Source organism: Podarcis pityusensis, assembly GCF_964106645.2.
Source record: "Podarcis pityusensis genome assembly, chromosome: 4".
Taxonomy (NCBI): Eukaryota; Metazoa; Chordata; class Lepidosauria; order Squamata; family Lacertidae; genus Podarcis; species Podarcis pityusensis.
Window position 1 is genome coordinate 18,949,501 of NC_138027.1, and position 13,735 is coordinate 18,963,235.

The window sequence follows — 13,735 nt, forward strand, 5'->3', positions numbered from 1 at the left end:
CATAATTCTATCCAGTCTTATCTTGCTGTTTCCAAATCTCATCTTATCCGTATATTTTTTCTTTTTTTCCTTTATGATCTCTGCTGATAATCTCCTTAAGCAGATAAACACCAATTATAATCCTGTGTGAATTTTTCCGTTCATCCAGTCCTCATATCAAGATGGTTTCCATATATCATTGCTTTCATAAATAACATCACTCTTTCCATCATTAATCTTGCAAATCTGTCGCTCTTAAGTCCCTCTGAGGAGTCTCACCCACAATATAAAAACAGCTCTGTTCCTCCTCCCAGACTTAAGTCTTCCAACAGAACTTGCCAACATGGCGACGGTATTTTTTACTGCGTCATTCCAAAGCTCTTATACTTCCACGATCTTCTTGAAACATGCTTGGTTAGAAAATTATCTCCACACAGTCATAAATCCACAGCTTAAGTCATTTGAATGGCATTACTAACTTGTGACTTGTGGGGGGGGATTCTTGGTTAATCACATAGAGAAAAGAAAGGAAAGTTTTTTCCCCTCCCACATCCAGTCCCTTTGCCTTACCGAGCCTTGGTGTGTCTTCTCATGATTTATTCTTGTTCCTCCGACCCGTCTTGTTTATCAGAGATCTCTTCAGTTAGCAGTCTTTACTCCCCCTTCTTCCTTGAAATATGTGCATTCGCTTCCTCCTAATTGTTTCTTTTGAAGTTACTGCAGCTAGGGGCGCGGATCAGAGACAGCGTGTGATGGCCTGAGAATCCAATTCAGAGGCTGAACCGGAGGAATCCCAGCCTGCACAGGAGTCCCCGCCTCCAGGGCCGGCTGAACTGGGGCAGGGCCTTGATTCTGAAGCGCCTGCACCTGTGCCGGATCCTCAGGAGCAGGCACCAGGTGAATCCACTCTGGCTCCGGAGGTGGTTGAGGACTCAGTGCCTACAGGTGAGTCTCCCCCTGGGTCCAGTAACCCTTCAGCCTCTCCTGAACTGCAGAGGCTCAGGGCAGAGAGGCAAAGGGAACTGGTTTCTCCCAGGAGGAGTGCTCGCCTTAAGGCCAGGAGAGGCGGGTCTCCTGGGGGCCGGGACCGCCCCTGGCCTCAGAGAAGATAAAGGCCAGTCAGCCCGGTCCCAGGTTGCGGGAGCAACGTCGTTGATGAGCTGTTTCGGCCAGCATCCAGTCCTGTTCCCCCAGAGTTCCTGTCCTTGCCCAGCTTCTTGCTGTCGACCCTGCTTTGCCCGAGGAGGACTGTCTGGCGACCCTCAACTCAGGTCCTGGACCTCGCCCCACGGTAACCTCCCCCCTGGACCAGCACACAGCGTCCAGGAGCGCCGAGATCCACAGGAGGGCTTTCTGCCTAGTGCCCCCATCCCCACAAATTCGGGGGGTGGTATAGGGCACAGCAGGCAAGGGCAGTCCCCCCCACACCCTTGGGGGGGCAGGGATGCTATTTACTCCCATCACAGCCTCCTAATTACCTCGTGTGGGTCGGAGAGATGTTATTGTCAGCCATCTTCCAATGCGCCCCTGGTGGCCCCTTAGCTTGGTAATATCTTCACTGAATATCCAGGGTTTCAGGTGGAAGCCTCTCCCAGCCCTGGGCTCCTTTAGAAGGAAGGTTGGAAGATAAGTTTAATAAATAAAATAAACTGAATTCCTGGGTTGAACTTGGGGCGCATGCAAAGTTTATGACCTACGGCCTTGCCGCTCAGAAGGAGGATCGGTCAGAAACATACACGTTCAGTGGGCACTCCAGCTGAACCCCTTGTTTGTCTTCTGATTTCTAAACATTTCAAGCAAACAACAGCATGCATAATTTTTGTTCCAGAGTGGATCATACAATTTTGCAACCTGCCAAGCAGAGCGGACCTACCAGCAAAGTTGTAGGGCCAGGAATCAGACCCTAGTGGTGAATGGTTGGCACCTGTGGCTATGTTCTCTGCCTAAGAACCATCCTTCCTGATGCATTTTGTTGGAATAAGTGCATTCCAAAGGATTCTGTTATATTGCTCTTATCTTCCCCCACCTGAAAAACTATTATTCACCCCCTTTCCATCAGTCTCCCATTTAGGTATGTAGGCTGAATACCCATTTGCCTTCCAGAGGAGAACATTAGGATTTGTTCACTGTGAACCTCCTCTGAGTGCCAGCTACATTTTTTAAAAGGCACCGAGGCAATAAAAGCAGACAGTCACTGTATATATATGATACTTTTATTTGCTTTAACAACAAGGCACGCATTAAATGTAAATTATTCTCAGAGGGAAAGGGAAATGTGGACCGGTTTTGGTCTTACCCTTTAACTATCTGTGGTTTTATATCGAAAACATTAATCTTCTCGAATACCCTATATTTCATGGCTAATCAGTGATGTCGTGCTAGACAACTTGCAAACTTTGCATCCCCAAGCTGGCACCTTGCTAAAGTGAAATATAGTGATTCATCACATCTTCAGAGTTGCAATGAACTAACTGGGTTGAGAAATTCTGAAAGTCTGCAATGGAAGCATGGGAATTTCTGTTCTCTATTTTTCTCGTGTGCAATTGCCTTAGACAAGTGCCAACAGTTTTGTCAGGCTTGATATACCCAAGGAAGAGTTATGTTATTAGTGGAGTATCACCTGTGCGTGAGAGAGTGTTTGTGTGTTTCAGCACTTATTCAGAGTTTGAATTTGCCAATTGTCTGTAAATACTAGATCTAAAAGGCACAATTGAATTCAAAACACTGGTATGAAAAAGTGATTGCACTATCCTATTTTTCCAGCTGGTAGGAGCTTCCACGGATGGGCTATTTATCGTTAAACGGTGTGTTGGGTATGAGAAAGAATACTGCAGATATATAGCTTCTTTGCATTATCTGCTTGTTTGCAAATATACAAGCAGAGCACTTTAGAAGCAAGCAAGCCCCTAAAATAGGCAGTGCAACTACTAATCCTGCGACAGATTCATAAAAAAGCAATAGATCCCCTAGGTTTGATCCATCCCAGTTAAAATGCCAATTCCTCTGTTTAGCCCCCTGTGGCAAACTGCTTCCCCTTCTGCCACATAGATGTTACCAGTCTTGAACAACTTCCTGCATATAGGTTGTCGATTTAGAAAAATCTAACCAGCCATCTCCTCCCATTGAGGAACTAATCACCCCAGTCCATTATTAAACAATCTGTTCAAACAAAAGAGGGCCCACTATGACATGGGAACTGGACGATCAGGGTTGGAGCCAACATCAGTTCATGTGATCACAGTGACCAGGGACTCAGCTAGATTTGTAAAGAAAAAGCATTTTATGTGTGTTGTATACGGAACACGGGTGGCACTGTGGGTTAAACCACAGAGCCTAGGACTTGCCGATCAGAAGGTCGGCGGTTCGAGTCCCCGCGACGGGGTGAGCTCCCGTTGCTCAGTCCCTGCTCCTGCCATCCTAGCAGTTCGAAAGCACACCAGTGCAAGTAGATAAATAGGTACCGCTCCTGCGGGAAGGTAAACAACGTTTCCGTGCGCTGCTCTGGTTCGCCAGAAGCGGCTTAGTCATGCTGGCCACATGACCTGTACGCCGGCGCCCTCGGCCAATAAAGCAAGATGAGCGCCGCAACCCCAGAGTCGGCCACGACTGGACCTGGGTCACTTTACCTTTACCTTTACCAATAAATCAGCCTAATAAATTTGTGGAGAAATGGGTGTTCTTTCTGATATGTTAGAATAACAAGTGCAATGATAATGTAAAGCAATTACACACACACACACACACACACACACACACACCGGAATTATTGTGAATTTTATTTGTAAATTTTGTTATCAAGAAAGAATGCAAAAATAAAAATAAATGTGAGATAGGAGGAAGTGATAGAATTCGGTTTAAATGAAGGGTGCATTTTATCAAGGACCCTCCAAAAAGAGGCAAACCATTATTCTAAATATGGGTGTGAAGATCCTGCAACTCTAGTGTAATATGATTCATGACACTATCAGCAACATTTTAAGAAGTGCATCCTCAAACTGCAGAATGTCCAGAAAGGGTTTAGCAGGTAGATTGAAACTGCAGAGTTTTGAGAAACTAAAAAACAAAGTGCGAGATTGGCTTCATTATTATCAGATAATGGAGGCATACAATTTGGACAAGAAAACTGGCTTCCAGGTGGAAAAATCAAAATTAGAAACAGAACTGTTAGATCCCAAAACCAAGATTTTGTCAAGGATGTATAACTTGCTGTTGAAATGGAATACTCAGGATGAAACAGTGAAATCTGCTATGATTAAATGGGCACAAGATGTTGGACATAACATAATGATGGCTGACTGGGAACAGTTATGGACCACAGGTATGAAGTTTACAGCATGTAATGCCTTAAGAGAGAATATTATGAAAATGATATACAGGTGGTACATGACACCAGTCAAGCTTGCAAAAATCTATCATTTGCCCGATAATAAATGTTGGAAATGTAAAGAGACTGAAGGTACATTCTTTCACCTTTGGTGGACATGCCCAAGGATCAAGGCTTTCTGGGAGATGATCTATAACGAAATGAAAAAGGTATATAAATATACCTTCCTGAAGAAACCAGAGGCCTTTCTCCTGGGCATGATCGGCCAATTGGTGTCAAAGGAGGACAGAACTTTCTTTATGTATGCCACAACAGCAGCAAGAATACTCATTGCAAAGTATTGGAAGACACATGATCTACCCACTCTGGAAGAATGGCAGATGAAGGTGATGGACTACATGGAATTGGCGGAAATGACTGGCAGAATCCGAGACCAGGGAGAAGAGTCTGTGGAAGAAGATTGGAAGAAATTTAAAGACTATTTACAGAAATACTGCAAAATTAATGAATGTTAGAATGATGTCAGAATGAAGTTAACTGGTCTTAGCAGCAATGTTATAAAGGTGTATGTAAAAATGGATTGTTAACAGGTGAGAATCCAAAGTTATAATATATTAAGTTAAAGGATTAAGACAAAAACAAAGAGGGAAAGGAATTGCTGAATTAACTAATTGAACTGGAATACAAAAAAGGGAGGTGTGAGGAGGTCAGGGAAACAAGGAAATGAAATGTAAGACATGGAAAGATTGATTTGTTTTTAAGTGTTTTTTATCTTTTTTTCTATTTCGTATTTTTTCTTTTTCCTTTTTTTATTTTCTTATGTATGTAATTTCTTTTTTTTTAAACTTTAATAAATATCATTTTAAAAAAACAAAACAGAAAGGGTTTAGCAGGGTGGTGAACAACCTAGACACCAAGTCCTATGAAGAACGGTTGAAAGAGCTGGCACGTTTAGCCTGGGGAAAAGAAGTTTCAGGTCATTATGCTGTTTTAAAATCATTTTCCGTAACCAGGTTTCTAGGGATTCCAGGCAGTGAATCAGAGAGTTGCAAACTAATAAAGAGAGAGAGAGATAAAGTACATTTAAAACACACAAAAACCCTCTTTGCAATGGATGGTAATGATAAACTGTAAGTACGGTGTACATTAAGATGTAATTCAGTAAGAAAGTCCCCAGCATCAAGCTCATAATTTTCCCTATTAAATGCTGAAAGGGACAGTGTGTTATTGTGAGTCAATACAGCACAACGTTTCTAAGAGCTCCGGTTGCAATTTAAGAAGCTTATCATCTGCCACTCTGTAATTTTTTTAAGAAGCAGATAATGACATAGTTATCCTGTCTTGGCTTTAAACAGCACTCTCTAATGGGGCATCGAAAGATGTCGAACTCAGCAACTTGGCTTACAAGTACAGAAAAATGCTACTGCATTCTCAGTTCACAGCATTAAAACTGGCTTTTCTCATAACACCACTCGAATATACATAATAATAAATAATCATAATCACGGGCTGATGGGTGAATAGTGCTCCAGTCTAAATATAGCAGTCAGTTCCCTCCCTGTTATCTCGTTCCAACTCTCTGAGCCCCCAGGCTCATGTATAGATGGAGGAGGAATTCAATTCAGTTCACAGCTGAAGGCAAATCTGCCTAGTCTGAATTTTCCGAAACAATATGAGAACTGAAGCAAAGCCTTCCTTTGGAATTCGCACTTCTCCGAATTTTGTGATGTGTTTCACCAGCCAAGTGACTGGTCCAGGGTGACCCAATAAGTTCATGTCTGAGTGGAGGTTTGAACCCTAGTCTTCTAGGTCCTGCTCCAACACTCTTAACCACTGGGTGTCTGTAACATGTGTGTTGGAGGGCAGGGTCACTACCATTAATGTGTTGAGTTGGAGATTGGAATAAGGACTTCCAAAGCTCCCAGTCAAACCTGTTTCCCTGTTTTACAAAGAAAGATTTGTGATGTTTTTTAAGCTGGTGCTATTGTATTGCTTTTTCCTTTCTTTCCAGCAAGCGTCCTCTGCAGATTTAATGATCAGGAACATTCTTCTGATGCATGCTGGGAGATATGGCTGCAGGGTACAGACCACAGCAGACAGTATATCAGATGAGGCAGAACTTCTTGTGAGGGGTGAGTATGCTAATAGCAGCATTTGAGGACACGATAAACATAAATGATCCTGCAAAGGCATTTCAAGGCATTCTTGCCTTGTGCTTGGTTTGTTCCTTCTCTCTTGTATGTATCATTTACGTGACGTTTTCCCTTTCACAATTTTTGTCTCTGCAAACAAGGAGCACGTGGTCAGAGTTTGCAAAGGCTGATGACGAACAAAATATAAAAACTGACAGAGGTGATAACTTTAAAAGTCTCTGTGATCACACGGGAGACTCAAATGTCCGGGTAGACGTAGAGATCAATTATATTGATAATCTCACCTTTTCTTTTGGAGAGGGCTTCTGAAAAACGTTGCTCATCCTTCGGAATGATTTTTGGTTACAAAAAGTAGGTTCTAGCTATAAACATGCACATTTAAGACTCAAAAGGAAGAAAGTCCATTGGCCACTTTCAACAACCTTCCCTCTAGTTTCCAGGAATCTTACCAGACTAACAGGGTAAGTGGACACCATGCCAAACCACACTGGAAACATTAGATTTATTACATTTATGTACCCCTATCAAGATCAGGGGTCAGCAAACTTTTTCAGCAAGGGGCCAGTCCACTGTCCCTCAGACCTTGTGGGGGGCCGGACTATATTTGGGGGGGAATGATGCAAGAGCACCACAAGTCCCAGTGGCTGCTTGCCTGTGTCTTGCAAGCGGCAGGGGCTGGCGGTGGCAGTGGCAGTGGCAGCAGGACCATGAGCGGCGCATGAAAGGGCTCCTGAGAGGGGCTGCTTAAAATGGCGGCCGGTCCAGCGCAGCTGCTGCTGCCACCAACAAAGCCCAGCCCCCTTCCTCCTCTAGGCAGGGCAGGGAGAAGCCAGGAGGAGGCAGGGAGGAGGCGCCGCCGTGTGAAGGAGAGGGAGGGAGAGGGAAAGAACGTGCGTGCTGGCAATCCACATGGCGATTCCCGGACCGTCCGCGGGTCGGATCCAGAAGGCAATTGGGCCTGATCCGGCCCGTGGGCCTTAGTTTGACTACCCATGCTCAAAATGGTGTACACAGTTCTCCTCCTCCTCCTCATTTCATCCTCACAACAACCCTGTGAGGTAGGTTAGGCTGAGAGATGAGACAGAATACTTGGCCACACTGAAGTAGGCTGCAGGTTTTTTATTACCTGCCAATGGAGGTTAGCTGAGCCAGGAATGGTCTGGCAGAGGGACACCTCCACCTCATTCATAGAGATGAATTGGGGAAAGGGTAGGTATGTTTCTCTACCTATGATTTCTGGATTTTGACCTTAATGAGCTTGGATAAAGCTTGCAAGTTTTTTGATCCAACATCCTGACACTTTTCCGCCACCAATTAATGAAATATCAGCTCTGTTCCCACTCTTTGAATACTTTAGAATTCTGGGTCACATAGGGTTTCCAGGTCTCCAGCTTGTCAAAGACTCGTGGAGCAATGGACCGTAGTGTTTTGGCTCCAGACTTGCGACATCACCATGCTTGAAATATTTTTGACACACTGGCAGGGGAAAATATCAGGGATTAGCAATAGAAAGATGAAAGTGGAAATGTGAAGGCCAAGGGGGAAAAATTGTGAAATTAAGGTGGGAAGAGATATTTCAGGGGTCACATTAGAGGGGGTTCTTTTTTTAATCTCTAAATTTCCACTGAAAAAATGTTTCGGATCTTCTGTAATATTTTTGTTTTCAGAATATATATATACAGGGTATACAGAAGTAGGTATACAGTTGAATCAATGGAATTCATCACAACAGATTATATGGGTAGACATAACTGACACATGACAAAGTGGCTGTTAAATTTCAGACTGGCATTGGAAAGAATAGTGGAGTCAGATAAAAGGATTGTTTTTTCTTTACTGATGTTGCGAATGATGACTGCGAACTTGAGTCAAGAACAAAGGAAGTGGATTCTAAAGCAGTGTATCTACTTTTTGGGCCACCCTGTATAATGTTTCAAAGGAATACTGCTGCAAAACTCTGAGACCCAAGATGTTGTTGTTGATGATGATGATGATTTACCTGCCCTTTACTCTGAGATCCTAAGATTCAGAAGTAATCATCTGATGGCCCTGATTGGTGAATGGTCACCCAGTGAATGGTGTCCAAAGTCTGGCAACTCTATCTATCATCACACTTCCAAAACTATGAAAGCCTTGTGTTGTTTTCTCTCTCTAACCTTTCGTAACAGAAGTGAGCTTGCTATTTGTTTATCTTTGCGTATCTTTGAATGTAGGAAATATTGGGAGTATTAGAACTGTTACATTCATATGCTCTATTAACGCTCTATTTGAAGTCAAAATTATGACAGACTGTGCTACATAAATCCATTTCGTATATCCTGGGCTTATTATGTTCTGCTTTTCTGGAGGTGGAAGCAAAGGAACTATTATGATATCAGCTTCACAAGTGTTAAATTGCCTCTGTCAAAGTCTGCCACAGACAGCATCACCTATCAAACTGGGTTTGTTAAGGAATAGCAGTTTCTTCGCCTTACCAACGTTTCTTTATTTTATATTTGCACTTCTACCGCATGGCCTTAAAAGCCCTCAGATCTGCTTGAACATAAAAAAAAAGTAAAGCACCAATTTTGTAAAAATCAAATCTATTAAATCTGCACTACCTCAACTGTGCAATCAGCTCCATGGATACCCTGGGGAACATCATGTGTTGTAGCATAAATGAAGTTAAGGGAGTGAAGATTTTGGCAGCAGCAGCGGATTGGAGACCACTAGGAACCTTGTGCACAGACAGAATATATATATATATATATATATATATATATATATATATATATATCCCCTATATATATGCCCTCAAAATAACAAGCAAGCAATATCACTAGGGAGGGTAAACCTGTCAATTTCAATTTGTTTTTACACTGCTCTGTTCTTCTTAATAAGAAATGGTCTACTATATTCTGAAACACTGGCAGTTTTTAGACCATTTTTTAAGGGTAGCCTTAAAAATCTTCTTCTACTTGACCTTATGTGACATATGAGGAATTATTTCCTCTTTTTTTGTATTTGTGTAAAAAAAATTCCATTTTAATCCTGATTCGCCAAATTTTAATAAAATCTTAACAATGAAAAATAAAGAAAAATGAACACTGGCAGCCAAAGCTCTATCATACTTTCAGTCGTCCTGCTTTTCTGTTAGACCATTTCGTAGCAAACAAACAAAACAGCTTCACAGCATGCGAAAGACTGAGCTGCGTTTCCCAAACTCGTTTTCTGTTTCGGCATCACCGCTTCTTATGTTTACCCTTCTTTGAATCCTAGTGCAAATTGATTTTTGTGGGGGATTTTTTTCCTTCTTCTTCAGGAACAGGGGTGCAAAAATAATGACTCCAAGCACACCACGCTATTCACATAGACTTGAGATGTTTATGGCAGTGAGAGAAGATGCTTGCCTCAAGCGCAAGGAGGCAATCGAGTGTCGCTCCCTGTCACCAATGGATTAGTCCAATTCTTGGTTCTGATCCCGAAGCAAATTTTCCATTCCTAATGGCACTCACGCCTGCCAGCTTTATTTATTTATTGGAGCCTCTCAGCTGCTTCCTGTGTATTTCAGTTGGCATGAATGTAGAGTGAGATGTAAACACACACACACACACACACACACACACACACACACACATATACAACTTGGCTGTTTTTTTAAAAGAATATAACTGGCAGTGCTTATCAGTGTTTCTCATTTCAATTCCAATGGAATATATAGGTGGGATATATGAAGCTGCCTTATCCTGGACAGACCATTGGCTAATCTATTTTTTATTTTCTTATAAATAATTTTTTATTAATTTTCAATTACATCTATCCAATTTAAGCCACTTCTAACATTGCTGTTGTTGTTTAGTCATTTAATCGTGTCCGACTCTTTGTGACCTCATGGACCAGAGCACCCCAGGCACTCCTGTCTTCCAATGCCTCCTGCAGTTTGGTCAAATATTGTCCATGGAGTTTTCTTGGCAGGGATTCTGGAGTGGCTTGCCAGTTCCTGCTCCAGGTGGATCACGTTGGTCAAAACTCTCCACTATGACCTGTCCATCTTGGGTTGCCCTGCACGGCATAGCTCATAGCTTCTCTGAGTTATTCAAGCCCCTTCGCCACAACAAGGCAGTGATCCATGAAGGGGATTCTAACATTACCAAATCCATGTGATCCATGAAGGGGATTCCAACATTACCAAATTACAATTACAGTTCAAAAATAAACCAACTGATAAGCCAATTATGCTTTTTAGATGGCCTCCCATGTGCTAGATTTCAAGGTAAGATAAATTAATTTAATTTTGCTTCTGAAATCTTATTTAATCCAATTACATTTCAATCTTAATCTAGATCCATCCCTGACAGCAGCCTTCCAGGGCTCCTATTTGGAGACACCAGAGATCAAGGGGGGGGGGCAACAATGCTCCTCTTGCTTTCCACTTTGGAAGTCGCTTCCCCCAATATTTTTGCAAGTTGACACCTTTCTCCCTCCCTCCCTTGGGCAGCCACCTCCCCTCCAGCTGGGCACTGCCCTCTTTCCCCTGCTTGCCTCCCAGCTTTCGGTGACATTTCCAAGCCTGTCTGATCCGGAGCAGCTGGGAAGAAGCAGGCGGGCCGGCCGGCTGGCCGGCCAGTAGGAGAGACAGCTTGATCGTGTACTATGATATTCTAATAGATTATTGAATATGACTTTAGAAATCATTCCATTTTAAAGTTATGTTTTATTCTGACGTTTTGTATCGGATAAGATTGTTGTAAGGTGTGTGTTCTCTGTTGTATATCTTGTTGCTGCAAACCGCCTTGTAATTGAGAAAGGTGGCATACAAATTAATTGAGAAAGGTGGCATACAAATTAAAAGTGAAATGAAAACAAGAAAATGGTTGGAGAGGCGAGCAGGAGAGTGAGCAAGGAGTGGGGAGGAAGCAGGTAGAAGCTTTTTGCACAGTGGGTGAAAAGAAGAAGAAGAAGAAGAGGAGGAGGAGGACGAGGACGAGGACGAGGAGGAGGAGTTTGGACTTGATATCCTGCCTTTCACTCCCCTTAAGGGGTCTCAAAGCAGCTAAGAATCTCCTTTCCCTTCTTCCCCCACAACAAACATTCTGTGAGGTGAGTGAGGCTGAGAGACTTCAGAGAAGTGTGACTGGCCCAAGGTCACCCAGCAGCTGCATGTGGAGGAGCGGGGAAGCGAACCCAGTTCACCAGATTACGAGTCCACCACTCTTAACCACTACACCACACTGGCAAGAGGGCAAGGCGGAAGGAGAGGCCTGTGCCCAGTTGTAAATGACAGGTGAAGGTGCACTCTGCAGAAGGGCAGTAAGTTTGGGAGAAGTGCAGGTGGGGGGTAGACCCCCCCAAATATTTTGTTCCCCATCCCCAAATATCCACGTATGGCTCTGGACAATCTCTTTCAGTTTCTCGTTCTTGTTCAGCACACTTTTCTTTCAAGGCTGAACTGTGCGATGGCACATTTGCTTATCAGGTTTGCTTAAAAGGTACCTTATCGCTTGAGCCCTGTCTAAAATGGAAGCTCCCTTTATTTGCTTTGCAAACACCGCTCATGGAGCATTAGACGCAAGCTCAAAATTGGCATTGCCAGACGATCCTCTGCACTCCATGTGGCTGACTGTATTATGGGTTGTGTCACCGCAGTCCCTGTCCCTCTCACCCAGAGCTCCCATAACAACCAGTCACGACCTCTTTCAGATTGTTCTGCTTAAATGCGCGAACTCTAAAGGAAGCTGCTGCAATCTCCGCCTCCCCTCGCTAACGCATGGAGATTTCAATATTGTTCCAGCAAATTCACTGTCAAGAGCCTGACAGGTGTAATCTTTTCGTCTCTCTATGGGGCTAAAATTGTACCTTGCATAACTGTCCGGCGCTGTCTATTATGACCAAGATTACAGCGTATGCAGAGATGCAAAAATAAAAGCCGCCAACCGCTTCTGGAGATAACCTACTGGCACATAACAAAGAGACTTTCTTGTCTGAGGAGTTGGTGCTTTAACTAAAAAAAAAGCAACCTAATTTATGAGGTGGCCTGGAGTTCCTTCCCTTCATGCACATTGCTCAAAACTGCAAACATCATATATTTTTTATCGTGTGTCGCTGCTGGTGTCCCAGGTGGCAGCAGTTGTAACTGTTCCTTCCAGTCAAGGCTTTAGCCTCAGTCATTCATGCTTTGGTAAACTCTCCTATTCATTATAGCAACATGCTTCACCTGGGGTTACTTTTTAAGACGGTTTGGAAACTTCAACTAGTGTAGAAGGCTGAGACTTTTGATAAGGACAGACTTCAGGAAGCCCATGGTCCCTATTCTAGCTCAGCTACACTGGCTGCAGGCAGCCATACTTGAGGACTTCATTTTGTCCACATTTTTAAGTGAACCATTTTTTTTTATTTTTTGTGCCTGCTAAAAACATTCCTGTTTAAACAAGCCTTCCCAGAAGCTTAGAAAGTCGAGGAGATTTTAATCTGTTTTAGTATTTTAACTTGTGTTATGTTTAAAGTACGGCTGTGATTTTTTTCTGCCTTTTATTGCTTTATCTTTTTCTAAAACCACTATAACATTTATAATCAAGCAGATTATAAATTTTATGGATTGATTGATTGATTGATTGATTGATTGAATGAATGAATGAATGAAGCAGCCTAATTCAAACTTCCCCAACAGATCAGAGTGCTCCCCCCTGCTTTGGGGATTCAACTTTTGTAATACGGTGGATCATGTACTGCTGTTTTCTTGTTTTCTTAACAGAGACTTGTATAAAGAGTTAATAATAAAGGGTTAATCATCGTGATCTGTGCCAACGCATTCAGCCACTTATGTGACTTTCTGCTTGCAGATCAAGACAAGCTGATTGCAGCTAAAACTGCAAAAAAAATAATTAGCAAGCACCATTAAAATAAGGACAACAACAATGCCCTGAGTTTTCGATTGTGAGATCTCACCAGATCCTGGAAACCACTGCTGCAGCTGCTTCTCCTCACTTCTCCAGCAGTGAGGAGGGAGAGCAATTGTAGTTGTACCAGAAAAGCAAGGAGAAGTGGCAGCAATGGTGGCTTCTGGTGAGATCTCTCAAGAGCCCCACAAGAGCTCACAAGAGCTCTGCAAGATGTTGTGGAGCACTTGGCGAGATGTTGCCAGAAGCCAGCACTGCTTCTCCTCAGGGTACCACCTCTGGGATCCCACCACCCAAGGTGACTGTCTCAGTCTGCCTCATGGACGGGACGGCTCTGTCTCCACATTTCTGATTCCCAATAACTGGCATACCTTAACAATGGCCAGAATCTTGGATGGCTTTGA

General features: G+C 43.1%; 1 protein-coding gene across 4 annotated transcripts in view; it reads left to right on the forward strand.

Moving 5' to 3' along the window:
• Positions 1-13,735, forward strand: part of CNTN5 (contactin 5) — a 674,545-nt gene that overhangs the window by 613,650 nt on the left and 47,160 nt on the right. For all 4 annotated transcript variants that reach the window (XM_081001824.1, XM_081001823.1, XM_081001826.1 and 1 more), the window contains one exon: positions 6,315-6,435. In XM_081001824.1, coding sequence (XP_080857950.1) covers positions 6,315-6,435 — 121 coding nt within the window. The remainder of the gene's footprint in view (positions 1-6,314; positions 6,436-13,735) is intronic.